Genomic DNA, 12,002 nt, shown 5'->3' with positions numbered 1-12,002 from the left:
ACCAGCGATTGTGTGTAGAGTTGACAAGATAAATTAAAAGGGAATGTTCAACTAGAATGCTCTAGGATAAGAGGAAAGAGAAAAGACTGAGGAGGGGGAAAAGGAGGTTGGGAACGGTTAGATTAAATCATCCCTGGGGGGGCACGCAATTATGATAAAATAGGGAAATAAGGTCTACATCTCACAAACTCACAAAGTTACAAGAGAAATAATACAATGCGTTTTTTATGCATGCAGTAACGCTGATCTTGTCAATCAGTGGGGAAGTCATTGTATTCTCAATCTGCTATTATTACCAAAAAAGAAAAAAACGAAAAGAGAAAATTACTGTACGGAGTATACAACATAGTTTCTCAATTGGGGGGAATCATTGTATTTCGAACAAATGCTAGTACGGAGTAGACAGACTAAAATAGCCTACCAGGGGGAACAACCCCAGGTGGTTAAAGCTGTGACACGCGTTAGTGGGTCACAGTGGTGGAGAGCCACTAAATCCCATTGGAAGCGTCCAAGGTTGGAATTGATGGAATTAATGGAATTAATAGAATTGATAGACTTGATTACTATAATTATCTCTTGCCACTCTGGTCTGGATGAAAAGAATCATGAGTTCATACATTACCATACAATCATGTACAAAATAATGTGTACAGGGAATAGTAATAATAAAAAACAGGTTTCAAATGTGTTTCAGTTGATCCACGGCCACTCTGGGCTCTGGCCTCTGGGCTATTGACCTATGTACGAATACGGACGGAGTAGATTAAGACCCAAGACCATCGGTGGGTTACATCTTGCATCGCCGCAATGCCAATGCCGAATCTAAAATGACACAAACCCCTGTCCCATTTTCGGTTGGCATTGGACTATATTATTGGTAGAAATATCTATACATAATTGTTCTTCAGCATACTGCGTATACTCCGTACTCTGTACGGGTACGGAGTATCCATATCATAAATCATGTGGTCCCATCAAAAACATCACCCAAAAATCCTTCGAGGGTCAATAGATAAGCCAGGCACCCACGTTTGTTCCAATTCAGAAGCCAGCAGAGCATCGAACTCATTCCAGCCACTCAAAAATGGGATTGTTTCCCTAGCCGCCGACAAACCAGCCCCTTTTTCACTATTCCGATCTAGATCCAAGACCTCACCACCCCTATCCCTAGAGGCTGAGCGCGGTGTTTCAATTCCAGAAAAATCATCGGATGGCGATGATTCCGGCGAGTGCAGGTTGCTTTGCATCAGGCTCTCTGCATATTGAAGGGGCGTAACGCCCACATGTTTCTTAAACACACGATGGAAATGACTGGATGTCAAGCCAGCCTCCGCCGCCAGATCTCTTAATTTTGGTTTCAGCCCTGTCGTCAGAATGTTCCTAATTGACTCGCAGGCTTTGTCAATCACAGCGGTTTGGGGGTTGCTTTGAGCCGCCGTCTGACCCGAATCCGGACGGCAGCGCTTGCAGGGTCGGAAGCCTGCTTTCTCTGCTTGCAGAGGGGTGTCATAAAATTGGACATTGGCACGGCGGGCTAATCGTGCTGGGCAGGAGGGGCGGCAGTAGATTTTTGTGGTGAGGACGGCATAGACGAAGCTGTTGGCTGTTATGTCGCGGGTGGCGATCGCTTGCCACCGTTCTGTGTTGGTGAAGTTCCGGCTGAGTCGGGGAATTTTTTGAGGCTTGGATATATCTGTCATATTCGCGAAGTATTCAAATTGTATATATTCAAGGTATTGTATTCATTGTGGTGTCAACTCCAGGTAGAGGGGAACCTCGGGAAATCCATGGATCTGATGGATTGATCCCAAACTGACCAATCAGCGTCCAGGTTCGATCCCCAATACCTCAATGTACAATGGTGTACATGGTATATCAGGGCCATCACCTACAGTATATATAGCATGGGTATTAGAATTAAACGATTTCTATATTAAGTTTGTAGCCTAAATTCCCAATTTCCTCTAAAGTTGTATTAGTTGTCTAATTTCTCTCCGGTGCCTAGGTTTATATATATTGCGTAACTGTAACCTTTCTATACATATCACCTTCAATCAACGAGTGAAAGAGCCATAGATTTTATAGAATATTCATTTATTCCTAAGCTAAATCATTCTTAGAAGAGTCCGATATATATACTGAAGGCATTGAGAGTATGTCTTCCCTTGAGGAGCTTTTCGAGCTCTTAAGACGTTCCCGACCGTGAATGTTGGATGGCTATTCACCATCCTCTCGCTAAACCCCGAACGTGAATGTATACCACAAAGTCATCAGCATACGCGTCTCGACCGTCTTGGAACATAAGGAGGTGGTAAGCAGAGGCCCTGTTGAATTTGCAGTGTTGACATGCCGAGAATAGACGAACATTCTGTATAACTGCAAACAGTCCAAACACGCAAAGCGCGAGGGGACTTGGCAAAAGCCGTCTCTCTTGTTACTACATACCCTAATTGGCCCGACGCTGTTTCAAGATGAGATACAAATGCAGATACAAGATTGTCACAATACCCGAAACCCCACACCAGAGAAGCCTATACTAATATCGCACATATACCCATCTTAGACATGGTGATCCTACAGTCTGCGAGCCCCATTTCCTGCATCTTCCAACAATTTCTCATTATCTTTAACACCGTCCCACAATTACCAAATCTCGCAGAGTCACGCACCACGTTGGCCATTAGATCCTCAAACAAAAGCTGATTAGGTGGCTGTGCCATGCATCCCAACACACACAGTGCCCACACCAAGCCAGTGAGAGAGTAAGCTCCTGGTCTATTCTGGAGCGCCATAATGCTTCTAGAAACTGCGTTTTGAATCTCTGGTAGTGCGGGAAGTGGTCCAGAAACGATTGTGTGTAGTAGAACCAGACAAGCAAGGGCAAACAGGAGCGTGACCCAGCCAGTTTGGGATTCGTGATTTTCTTGTTTCTGGACATTCTACGTTAATGCATTTCGAGATGTGATAGTGATTGATACTTACATCTCTGGTTGAATCAAGCTTCTCAATGCCCGTGGTCAAACGGTCTTTGATCTCTGCCCCTCTTCTAGTTAGTTCAACAATGTTGAGTATACCCTCTTTTTCCTGCACTTCTTTCCATTTACTGAAGCAGGCTAGATCTCCGATGATTATCATAACCCAGTTTTCGCAACCCAATAGATCTGCTATTTGTATTTCAGAGGTATAGAGCCATTGCTGATATGGAAGTTGTGGGACACGTCCTGTCGGAAGGCAGGCGAAAAGATCAAGTGAAACCATTGTAGCGAGAAGGAACTCAAGGCCCTCCTGTGGACGACCTTGAGATGAAATAGAAGACCCTGTGTGAGTTGTGTAGCGAGCGTCGAATATAGTCTTAGGCGATAGTGAGTGTATGACACTTATGACAGCATCCAGATGCAGTAGCCAGTCGTGCTCAGCGCCTCTGAAAACCTAAATTGCTCATCAGATGTGAGATGGTCGAAAGATGGCCAGGTCCCTTCATACCTCACAGCTAATCAAAATCAAACTACATGCCAGGAACTCGGCCAGCCGAGCATGATCGTCCAGCAATTTTCCAGGTTCCTCGCCCATGAATTTGCAGAATTCACGGAGTGCCCTGGAATGATGCTCTAGTGCCCTCTCTCTTTGTTGATATTCCTCCTCACTCCCAAGAATTGCACTCTGGTGAAGCGATGAAAGGCTCAAAACGGCGTGGTAGAGAGGCCCCCGCTTCATAAGAAGGTACAAGAGCCAGCCCCGATTTCCTAGCCGGGATGTAGAGCGGAAATAAGGAAATTGCCACGCGAAGACCTGATCAAGGTAATGCATTAATAGGCACGCAGCCTGGGGATCGAAAATGCCATCTTGGGTAGAAGGCCGATCTAGATTTTCCAATGAAGCATTTGGCAAAATATTCGAGTCATCTTCCGTATCAAACGCAGCCGAAGCATTAACATCCGAATTTGAGGAAGGTCGCGTTTCTTTATATGCCTGAGGCAGCGAGGCCATCTTGGCGCGACTCTGCATTTTTCGAACTCGCCGGACATGTTGGTTGATCGCGGTTTTGATTCGGGCTCTTTCTTTCTTTTCCTCTGATGCTCCATCCATCCATGTTGGCTTTGGTCCATACCCATGACAATGGACATTTCGGTCACTGCATTCCCTGCAGGATGGTGTTGTTATGTCGCATTTTTTGTGCCGTAAGCGACAAGTCCAGCAACCAATTAATAAGGCACTCATTTGAACAAATACTTATCGTAGAGCGTTCTCGTGTGGATTGGAAGAGATCTGTGAGATATCCGAAGGTGATAGGCGCCCCTCCTGACTGTGGGCCTCATGTCAGCCAGGTGATCCAATGAAATAATGGATACCAGAGAAAGGCTGTAGGTGTTTTATATGGGGTAGAAAGTAGTCCATCAAATACACTCAAGGTCAGAGGTAATAGCTTAGATATGACCTCAATACAAATCTCAGTATAAAAACCACGGGTGCCAAACATCAGAAGACAATATTGCTTTATGAATTTGCTGCCTCAAACTCGCCAGGTGGTAGCGGCAGGTTGGAAATCTATTCCCGAGCTCCGCATACCCCATTTCAAATGACTTCACCTAAGTAGCGTTTGTAATAGGATATATCTGTTACTATCTATGAAGAGGATTATCTCGATCTTTTGATATACATAGGTTGAGACAGGGCAGGTCGAGCCGGAGCCTATACCGAGGGCAGGTCGAGCCGACGCAATGTGCCAAGAGCGCCGGCCCGAAGAGGGGTCTATACTCCGTAGTCGAACCATACTGATAATCGTTGAACATTATATAAGATGTATGCTCGAAATTTAATATAACTTATCCTATATACCTTCCAGACATATCTTCATTATTAGCCTTGGGCATTTCCCGCTTCTTCAGCTATTATTAAGCAAGCCAGCGGTACAGCTTAACTAAAAACCTCGATACTATGGAGAAAGATACCATCTTCTTTAATGGTCGTATCCTCACCCAGGCTGGATCCGGTCTGCATGGAGAGCCTGTATTTGCAGAGAGCATGCTTGTGAAGAATGGAATCATCGCAACAATTGGGCAATTCCAGCAAGTCCTCTCTGAATGTTCATCCGACGTGCAAAAGCGAGACCTCGAGCAACAGACCGTCCTTCCAAGCTTTATCGATGGCCACATGCACCTTCTCCTTCTTGGTCAATCGCTTCGCAAATTGGACCTCCGACCCTGCAAGTCTCTGGAGGAAATTCGAACCACCATAAAACAGTATGCGGTCGCCAATCCCCATATCCCGACTCTTCTTTGCAAAAACTGGATGCATTCCATGACACCGAATGGTGTGACCGCTACGATGCTGGACGACATTGACCCAAGACCCATATTTATCGATGCAAGTTCACAGCACTCATGCTGGATGAATACCGCCGCCCTGAAAGTCCTCGGTGCTGAAACTATGTCCGATCCCCCTGGTGGTAGCATACATCGGGATGCCGAGGGAAAGCCTTCAGGTGTCATGGATGAAGGTGCTATGATGTCAATTATCTGGCCATTCCAAGCGGTATCATCATCTAAAGAAGAACGCATGGAGTCAATTATTCAAGCGATTCATGAATATAATGCGGCAGGATATACCGGCGTTATAGAGATGGCCATGGATGAAGAGGCATGGGATAGCCTTGTTACCCTCCGCTCCATGCAATCAGACCTCCCCATGCGCATTGCCGCATACTGGCTCATCAAACCGACGGCAGACCTCGAAGCCAACTCAAAACAAGTACAGCGCGCGATTGAATTGAGTGGACAGTACAATTCCAGCACCAGTCCCGATCTTCGGATCGTTGGTGTTAAGGTTATCTGCGATGGAATCATCGACGCGTGCACTGCTTTCTTGTCCCAGCCATATGCGCCCATTGGTTCGCCTCCGCCCATCTGGGAAGCAGAGCATTTAGCTTCCGTTGTCAAAGAAGCGGACAGTGCAGGCCTTCAGATAGCCCTCCATGCAATCGGAGATGGAGCAATTAAAATGGCTATTGATGCAATTGAGAAACACGCTAGCCCAGGGAGACGCCACCGCATCGAACATATTGAACTTGCATCTCCCGAGGATGCAAAGAGGCTAGGAGAACTCGGCCTCACGGCGTCCATCCAGCCTGTGCATTCTGATCCCTCTATTCTGACCGAGTGGCCACGCCTTATTGGAGAGGAACGTTGTGAGAGGGCGTTTGCTTACCGCGAATTCGCAGATGCTGGGGCTCTTATGGCGATTGGGAGTGATAGTCCTACTTCGCCTTGGGCGCCGATGGATAATCTTTATGTGGCTACCACACGGAAGTCGTCCAGAAACCCCGAATATACCAAGGTTGTTAATGAGCATTTCCGTCTCGGGATGTGTGAGTCTATTGTTGCTGCAAGTGGTGGTGCAGCACGCAGTGTTTTTGCGGAAGAGCGGACAGGAAGCCTGGATGTTGGAAAATTGGCGGACTTCGTTGTTGTTGATATGGAATGGGAGGCAAACGCGCTATTGCAGGCGAAGGTCAAAGAGACTTGGTTTGAAGGAAGGAGGGTCTGGGGTTGATTGAAAGGATATATGGAACAACTTGTATATAGAGAAGGCGTATAGGCCTCAGAATAGAATGACATGAAGTTGATGAATGGGTCATAGACAGAATGGTCACAGATGGAGGAAATAGGATTGGCTTTTTGAGAACGGTAGGGCCAAACATCTAGATGTTCTGGAAATGTCAGTTTTCACTAGCCCTAAAATACCGTGAATCAACCTCCGCAGCCACAGCCAACAAGTGACAGAACCATAGATTTTACAGAATAATTATTTATTCCCAAGCTAGAATATCCCTGATGAGCTAAATGACTAAGTTGGGATATATCGGTTCCTTCGCGCGTAGTCCCCGAGTCGGAGCTCCTAGTCACGCCAATGTTAGTCAGTATAGATTTCCTTTTCTTTTCTTTGTTCAATATAGAAATTAAGAGTTCACTCAATGTCAAAAGATGCATAGAATCTACGAACCTCATGAGAGTATTGATTAAATGGAGACGTAAGGCAAATGCTTTGATAGCAGTTTGTTGTACGTGAAGAAGAGGGATCTTCCTCAAAAAGCCTATACAAGCGATCGAGAATTAGAATTACTCTTGCCCCCGCATCCTCCAACTTACAGTTTCCTGCTGCCCTCGGTATCTGGGGAAATTTTTGCGTCAAAATGAGGCTTTTTGCTTTTCTTAGTCGATTTGGTCGAACTTCCAAATGGAGCGGACGAGCCAAACCCTTTGCTCGAACCAAAGCCTTGATTACTCGCCCCAAAGCCTTGATTATTCGAGCCAAACCCCCCAGCGACTGTTGGGTCAGACACATTACCAATAGGCCCTTTTGTAGCGGGCGGCATACCAAACAGATTGGGTATGGCAGTAGCTCCATTGTTAGGTCTAATCCCGCCATTTTCTGTGCTTCCCAGACCAGGAGAGAATAGAGAGCCCTGAATTGTACCAAAGCCTCCTCTATTTTTATCTAAAGAAAGGATGGGTAAAGGAGACGTGACCGGTACTGGTTGAACAATTAGCGTTTGCACATATAATTGACATGGCATCTAGAAGTGCTACCTACCGGTGGCAGGAGTTGAAACTTGCGGGAACAGGACAGGACGAGGAGTAATGGGCGCCACCTGAGCTATCGGAGCCGTGGCTGTAAGGCTTGGAGTTTGGGCTCGGGGGGTTGACAGTCCTGCTGAAATGATATTCCGATTAGCCTGTGATTCCATGAACCAGTATATGGAATGTACATACCCAAGATAGGACGAGCACGCGTCGAAGAGTCCGCTATGCTGAAGGCATTGAGAGTCTGTCTTCCCTTTCGGAGCTTTTTGAGCTCTCCATTGAGACGTTCCCGATCCTTTTGAATGTTCAATGGCTCTGCTGCAATTTCTCGAATCTGCTGATCATCCATGTCAAGTACAGTCTTGCCGGTGAATATATGCTCAAGAGGGAAAAGAAGGCAATTTTCGATTGCCAAGATGGCAACGTTATCGACAAATGTCACGATCGCAGTCTGAAAATGCGACCTGTTAGAATTAAGCTGTATCTCATTCGAAAAAGCATAAAAAGCTCACCTCGTAGTATGCCTGCATTTGATCAATAATCTCTGCTGCTGCAAACTGATCGCCGGATAATTGTAGCTGAGATGTTGCTTGCTCCAGATCTCGGACATTAAAGGTGTTTCGAGTATCCTCTACTGCTGGGAGGGAAGATCCAGACAAGCTGAGATTTCTTTTTAACGCAGAAACCTGCCGGTTCTTTCTGGCCTCCTGGATCTTGGAGAGAAATGATTGCCCCACGGGGAGCGGATGGCCCCTTTTGGTGTACGAAGTCAATTCGCTGAGCTTGGCTAGCAAAGACTCCTTCATCTTCTCCATTTCCGGTCCGATGAGGTGTCGCATGAGCAAGGGGCGGGTGTGATCGTCCGTGATGTTCTTCAGTACCAGCTGGATAAAGTACTCGACCGAAGCCCAGGCATTCAACAGATGAGATTTAGCAACTGCTTCCCAGGGCTCGCATTGATCCCGGAACAAACTTCCTACAAGCAGCTGGTTTGCACTACCTGGTAGTTCGATTCCTCGACTTTGCCGGGCCTGTTCTTTGATTTCGTCCACAAGAGACTGCTGGGAAATGTACTGCGGTGTCCAACCATCCATGTAAGGCTTGGATCTCTCTTGTTCTACGTCCTTGACAGGTGTTAGCTGTCCAGGGAATTGAATGATTCGCCGGTTCCCGCGAGTGCTCATCGCTTCAGCAAAGCACTCATTAAGCTCACGTATTATTGCACGCAGTCGGCGGAAAGGAGATTCTTCTGTGGTCGCCGTATGGTCTTTGAATCCACCGAAAAACTCATCGACGTACGATCCATTTAAGGCCTGGTTTGTGATTCGTGCAAATCTGCTGCTAATATCGACAAGGAAATGGCGTTGCTCCTGAAGAGTTGTGCGTGGCGCGCCCAATTTTGCCAGTGTCTGCTCATTACGAGAGATCCTTTCTTGTATATCTGCAATAAGACCAGGAAGATTGCGACGGACATGATCAAGTAGAATCTTGCTGAGACGATGCCTCAGACTTTTAATCCCAACTCGGTCTCGAGGGAGGGAAGCCCACCGGCCCTTTTCAAAGAACTCCCTTTCTTGAACATCTCGTGCATTATCGGAAATGTTGCGTGTCTCAAACGAGCGGTTGCGCAATACATGCCATCCAAGTTGCAGCTTGACCTTTTCGTTCTTGATGAACTGTATGTAAGTTTCTTGTTCGTCTGAGCCCGCTTCGGGGATATCGGGCTGCGTGACAATACCCAAGACCCTCTCATATTTGGGATCAAAAGACTGCGCGATGTTCAAGACCTTCTGGATATGGTAATCGGCCCTTGCACTGATGACAGCCAAAATAATGCTCCGGGAGCTTTTCATGTACTTTTCCGTCAGCTTTTGAACTATTTCCATTCCTTGCTCATTTTGTTCGCTGCTGCTGGAGTAATAGAGCCCGGGAAGGTCGACCAGAGTCAGCTCTGGCTTCTCGGGCCCCGAGATCTCGATTTTAAGCACATCGTCGCTGAATCCCGTGTTCGAAGGATCAGTGCTGGAAAGTCCCATGCATTCTTTCGCGTTTTCGATCAGCGTGGGAAGGTCTGCGCTAGAGAAAAAGGACTCGGAGGTGAAGGCTCGGAGCTTCTGCTGTTCCTGCTTATCCTTCCTGGAATCCCCAGGTTCAATAGATACTTTGATTCTGTCGTGGGGGCTTCGGCGAAGAACAATTTCGGTCGCAAACCGAGTGCAGATATTGCTCTTGGATGGAAAGCGCACTCTGGAGATTGCGTCCAGTACAGAGCTTTTCCCACTGGACTGATTACCACAGACGATGATTTGAGGCAGTTCGACAAGACCTCCAACCCCAATAGCGCGCAGCTCGTCGATCTTGTCCAGCAGCTCTGACTGTTGAGACTGGAGCTGGCCCATGGCCTGTTCATCAAGTGGTGATGACATCGTAAGAATGTTAATGGGTCCTTCAGTATGTGGAGTTAAGTGAGTTTTGAGAGGGAGAGACAACATTTACAGTTCTCAGGGGGAAGGGTGGATTAGATAGATCGCATCTCAGTTTTGGCCCCCGTATTATTTCGCGTTTGCACTAGTTATCTATGTTGTAGGTACTTCGGTTGTATGACACAGTCGATACCAGGGCTATGATTTTCATTTCTAGTAAACAGTTCAGAGAAAACAAATGTACACAATACAAACATCTGGGCCTGCTTCCGATTGTGCAGCTGTTGGGCAGGATTCATAACGTGCTTACACAATTTCAACACGCATCTTGAATCTATTCATGAGACGAGGAAAGTATTGGTTTTTCACTTACATGGCATCGGTAAAGTGTCAAGGCGATAACGATCATACAGCGCAATGTATATGCCGATGAATTACGGCAGACTGTAATATCTACTAGGGTGATGGACAGGAACGAGTAAAAATTTAAAGGTGTATCATTCCACAGCCCGAAGGACTTTTTGATTTCGTTTCTGCCCTGTAGAGGCCAACCCCGGACCTCTTTCCATCACCCTTTGATTTGTTCGACAAGAAAAAGGATGGTGTCCACAACCTTAATTCGCTAAGGGCGCATGAGACGCTCATCCGCAGGCGCCTAAGTACATTTGTCTCATAGCAGAATTCCATTTTCAACCCGTCACAAGAATAACTCCAAGAAAAAGCACCCTTAATCCTTGGTCTTCTGGGTACCGCGGAGCAGACCAGTTCTGCGGGCAGCAATGAGACCAGCCTTTTGACCCTGGGTAGCGTAGCGGGAGATGGTCGAGGCCTTACCGATGTGCTGGTGGTTACCACCACCGTGAGGCTGTAGAGAAAAATATTAGAGATTGCGGTCCTGGATGTTGTCTGGTCTGTGTATAGACTGAAACTTACGTGATCGACGGGGTTCATGGCAACACCACGAGTCTTGGGCCAAGAGTTGCGCTTGACGGCGAACTTGTGCTTGGCACGACCGGCCTTGAGCAAAGGCTTGTCGGTACGGCCACCACCGGCAACGATACCAACCATACCGCGGGCGGTGTTCTTGATGACCTTCTTGGCACCGGAGGGGAGCTTGACACGGGTCTTGCCCTCCTCGGGGTTGTGGCCAATAACGGTAACGTAGTTACCGGAGGTACGGCCAAGCGCACCACGGTCACCAGCCTTCTCCTCGACGTTGGTGATGACGGTACCCTCAGGCATAGAGGCGAGAGGAAGGACGTTGCCGACGGTCAGGGCAGCGTTCTTACCGGCGTAGATGAACTGGCCGGTGTACATGCCCTCGTTGGCGATGAAAGTCTCGGTGATCATCTTGAACTTGTAGGGGTGGCGGAACTGGACCTTGGCGAGGGGAGCACCACGGCCGGCATCGTGGATGATCTCCTTGACGACACCACGGGTGTAACCGTGAGCCTCAGCGAAATCGAGGGTCCGGAATTGGGCAGGGGCCTTGTTAAGGCGGGTGTTGGCCGCTGTAAAGTAGAGAAAAATTCGATATCAGCACTCCAATCTCCTTGCGAATCTGTGTGGGTTCCCAATGGTCTTCTTGATTTCCTCCTCGCTGCTCGGGGTGCGCAGCCTCGAAATTTCGTGCTAGAATAGTTTGCGGGCGCACTCACTGAAAATGGAGCCACGGCCCTTCCTCTGGTTGCGGATGACACGACCCATGGCGACTGTCTAGACGAGGATCCTATGTTAGTATGGAAGCCGGACAGAAGTGTCGTAGGAAAGTGGTAAGCGTACCTCGAAGTGAAATAGGCTTGTCGTTGACGAGTTGAGAAATCATCGGACACGGGGACTTGTGTGGGCTTTAGGGTGCGGTCGCTAATCTAACCCAATTGGGTATAGCGCATGGTCGCTTACTTGAATTGGCTTGAACTACAGCAACACAGGCATTTCCAATATAGGCCTTTAATCGTTGGATTGATGTGTTGTTTATAGATAAAAATTGTTCAACTAA

General features: G+C 47.4%; 5 protein-coding genes across 5 annotated transcripts; 1 reads left to right on the top strand and 4 right to left on the bottom strand.

Annotated features, from left to right (window-relative positions):
- Positions 1–983: 983 nt before the first annotated feature.
- Positions 984–1,700, bottom strand: mpt (putative DNA repair and transcription factor Ada; the record flags this gene model as incomplete). Its single annotated transcript, XM_016737519.1, has 1 exon — positions 984–1,700. The coding sequence occupies one exon, from the start codon at positions 1,698–1,700 to the stop codon at positions 984–986; it is 717 nt and encodes a 238-aa protein (XP_016598955.1).
- A 1,777-nt stretch (positions 1,701–3,477) lies between these two features.
- Positions 3,478–4,218, bottom strand: PEX2_002400 (Zn(II)2Cys6 transcription factor domain-containing protein; the record flags this gene model as incomplete). The annotated part of the gene is made up of 1 exon (XM_016737518.1): positions 3,478–4,218. One exon carries the CDS (start codon positions 4,216–4,218, stop codon positions 3,478–3,480), a length of 741 nt encoding a protein of 246 aa, XP_016598954.1.
- A 717-nt stretch (positions 4,219–4,935) lies between these two features.
- PEX2_002390 (amidohydrolase) lies at positions 4,936–6,549 on the top strand (the record flags this gene model as incomplete). Its single annotated transcript, XM_016737517.1, has 1 exon — positions 4,936–6,549. One exon carries the CDS (start codon positions 4,936–4,938, stop codon positions 6,547–6,549), a length of 1,614 nt encoding a protein of 537 aa, XP_016598953.1.
- Positions 6,550–6,843: 294 nt separating this feature from the next.
- On the bottom strand, positions 6,844–10,006 carry PEX2_002380 (dynamin family protein; the record flags this gene model as incomplete). The annotated part of the gene is made up of 7 exons (XM_016737516.1): positions 6,844–6,894; positions 7,000–7,090; positions 7,146–7,323; positions 7,375–7,530; positions 7,591–7,710; positions 7,770–8,031; positions 8,093–10,006. 7 exons carry the CDS (start codon positions 10,004–10,006, stop codon positions 6,844–6,846), a joined length of 2,772 nt encoding a protein of 923 aa, XP_016598952.1.
- A 724-nt stretch (positions 10,007–10,730) lies between these two features.
- PEX2_002370 (60S ribosomal protein uL2) lies at positions 10,731–11,710 on the bottom strand (the record flags this gene model as incomplete). Its single annotated transcript, XM_016737515.1, has 3 exons — positions 10,731–10,868; positions 10,937–11,514; positions 11,662–11,710. 3 exons carry the CDS (start codon positions 11,708–11,710, stop codon positions 10,731–10,733), a joined length of 765 nt encoding a protein of 254 aa, XP_016598951.1.
- Positions 11,711–12,002: the final 292 nt, after the last annotated feature.

The sequence above is a fragment of the Penicillium expansum genome (assembly GCF_000769745.1).
Source record: "Penicillium expansum strain MD-8 chromosome Unknown contig7, whole genome shotgun sequence".
Taxonomy (NCBI): domain Eukaryota; kingdom Fungi; phylum Ascomycota; class Eurotiomycetes; order Eurotiales; family Aspergillaceae; genus Penicillium; species Penicillium expansum.
Note: the sequence above shows the minus strand (reverse complement) of the source record. Positions and strands in the feature narration are given on the sequence as shown.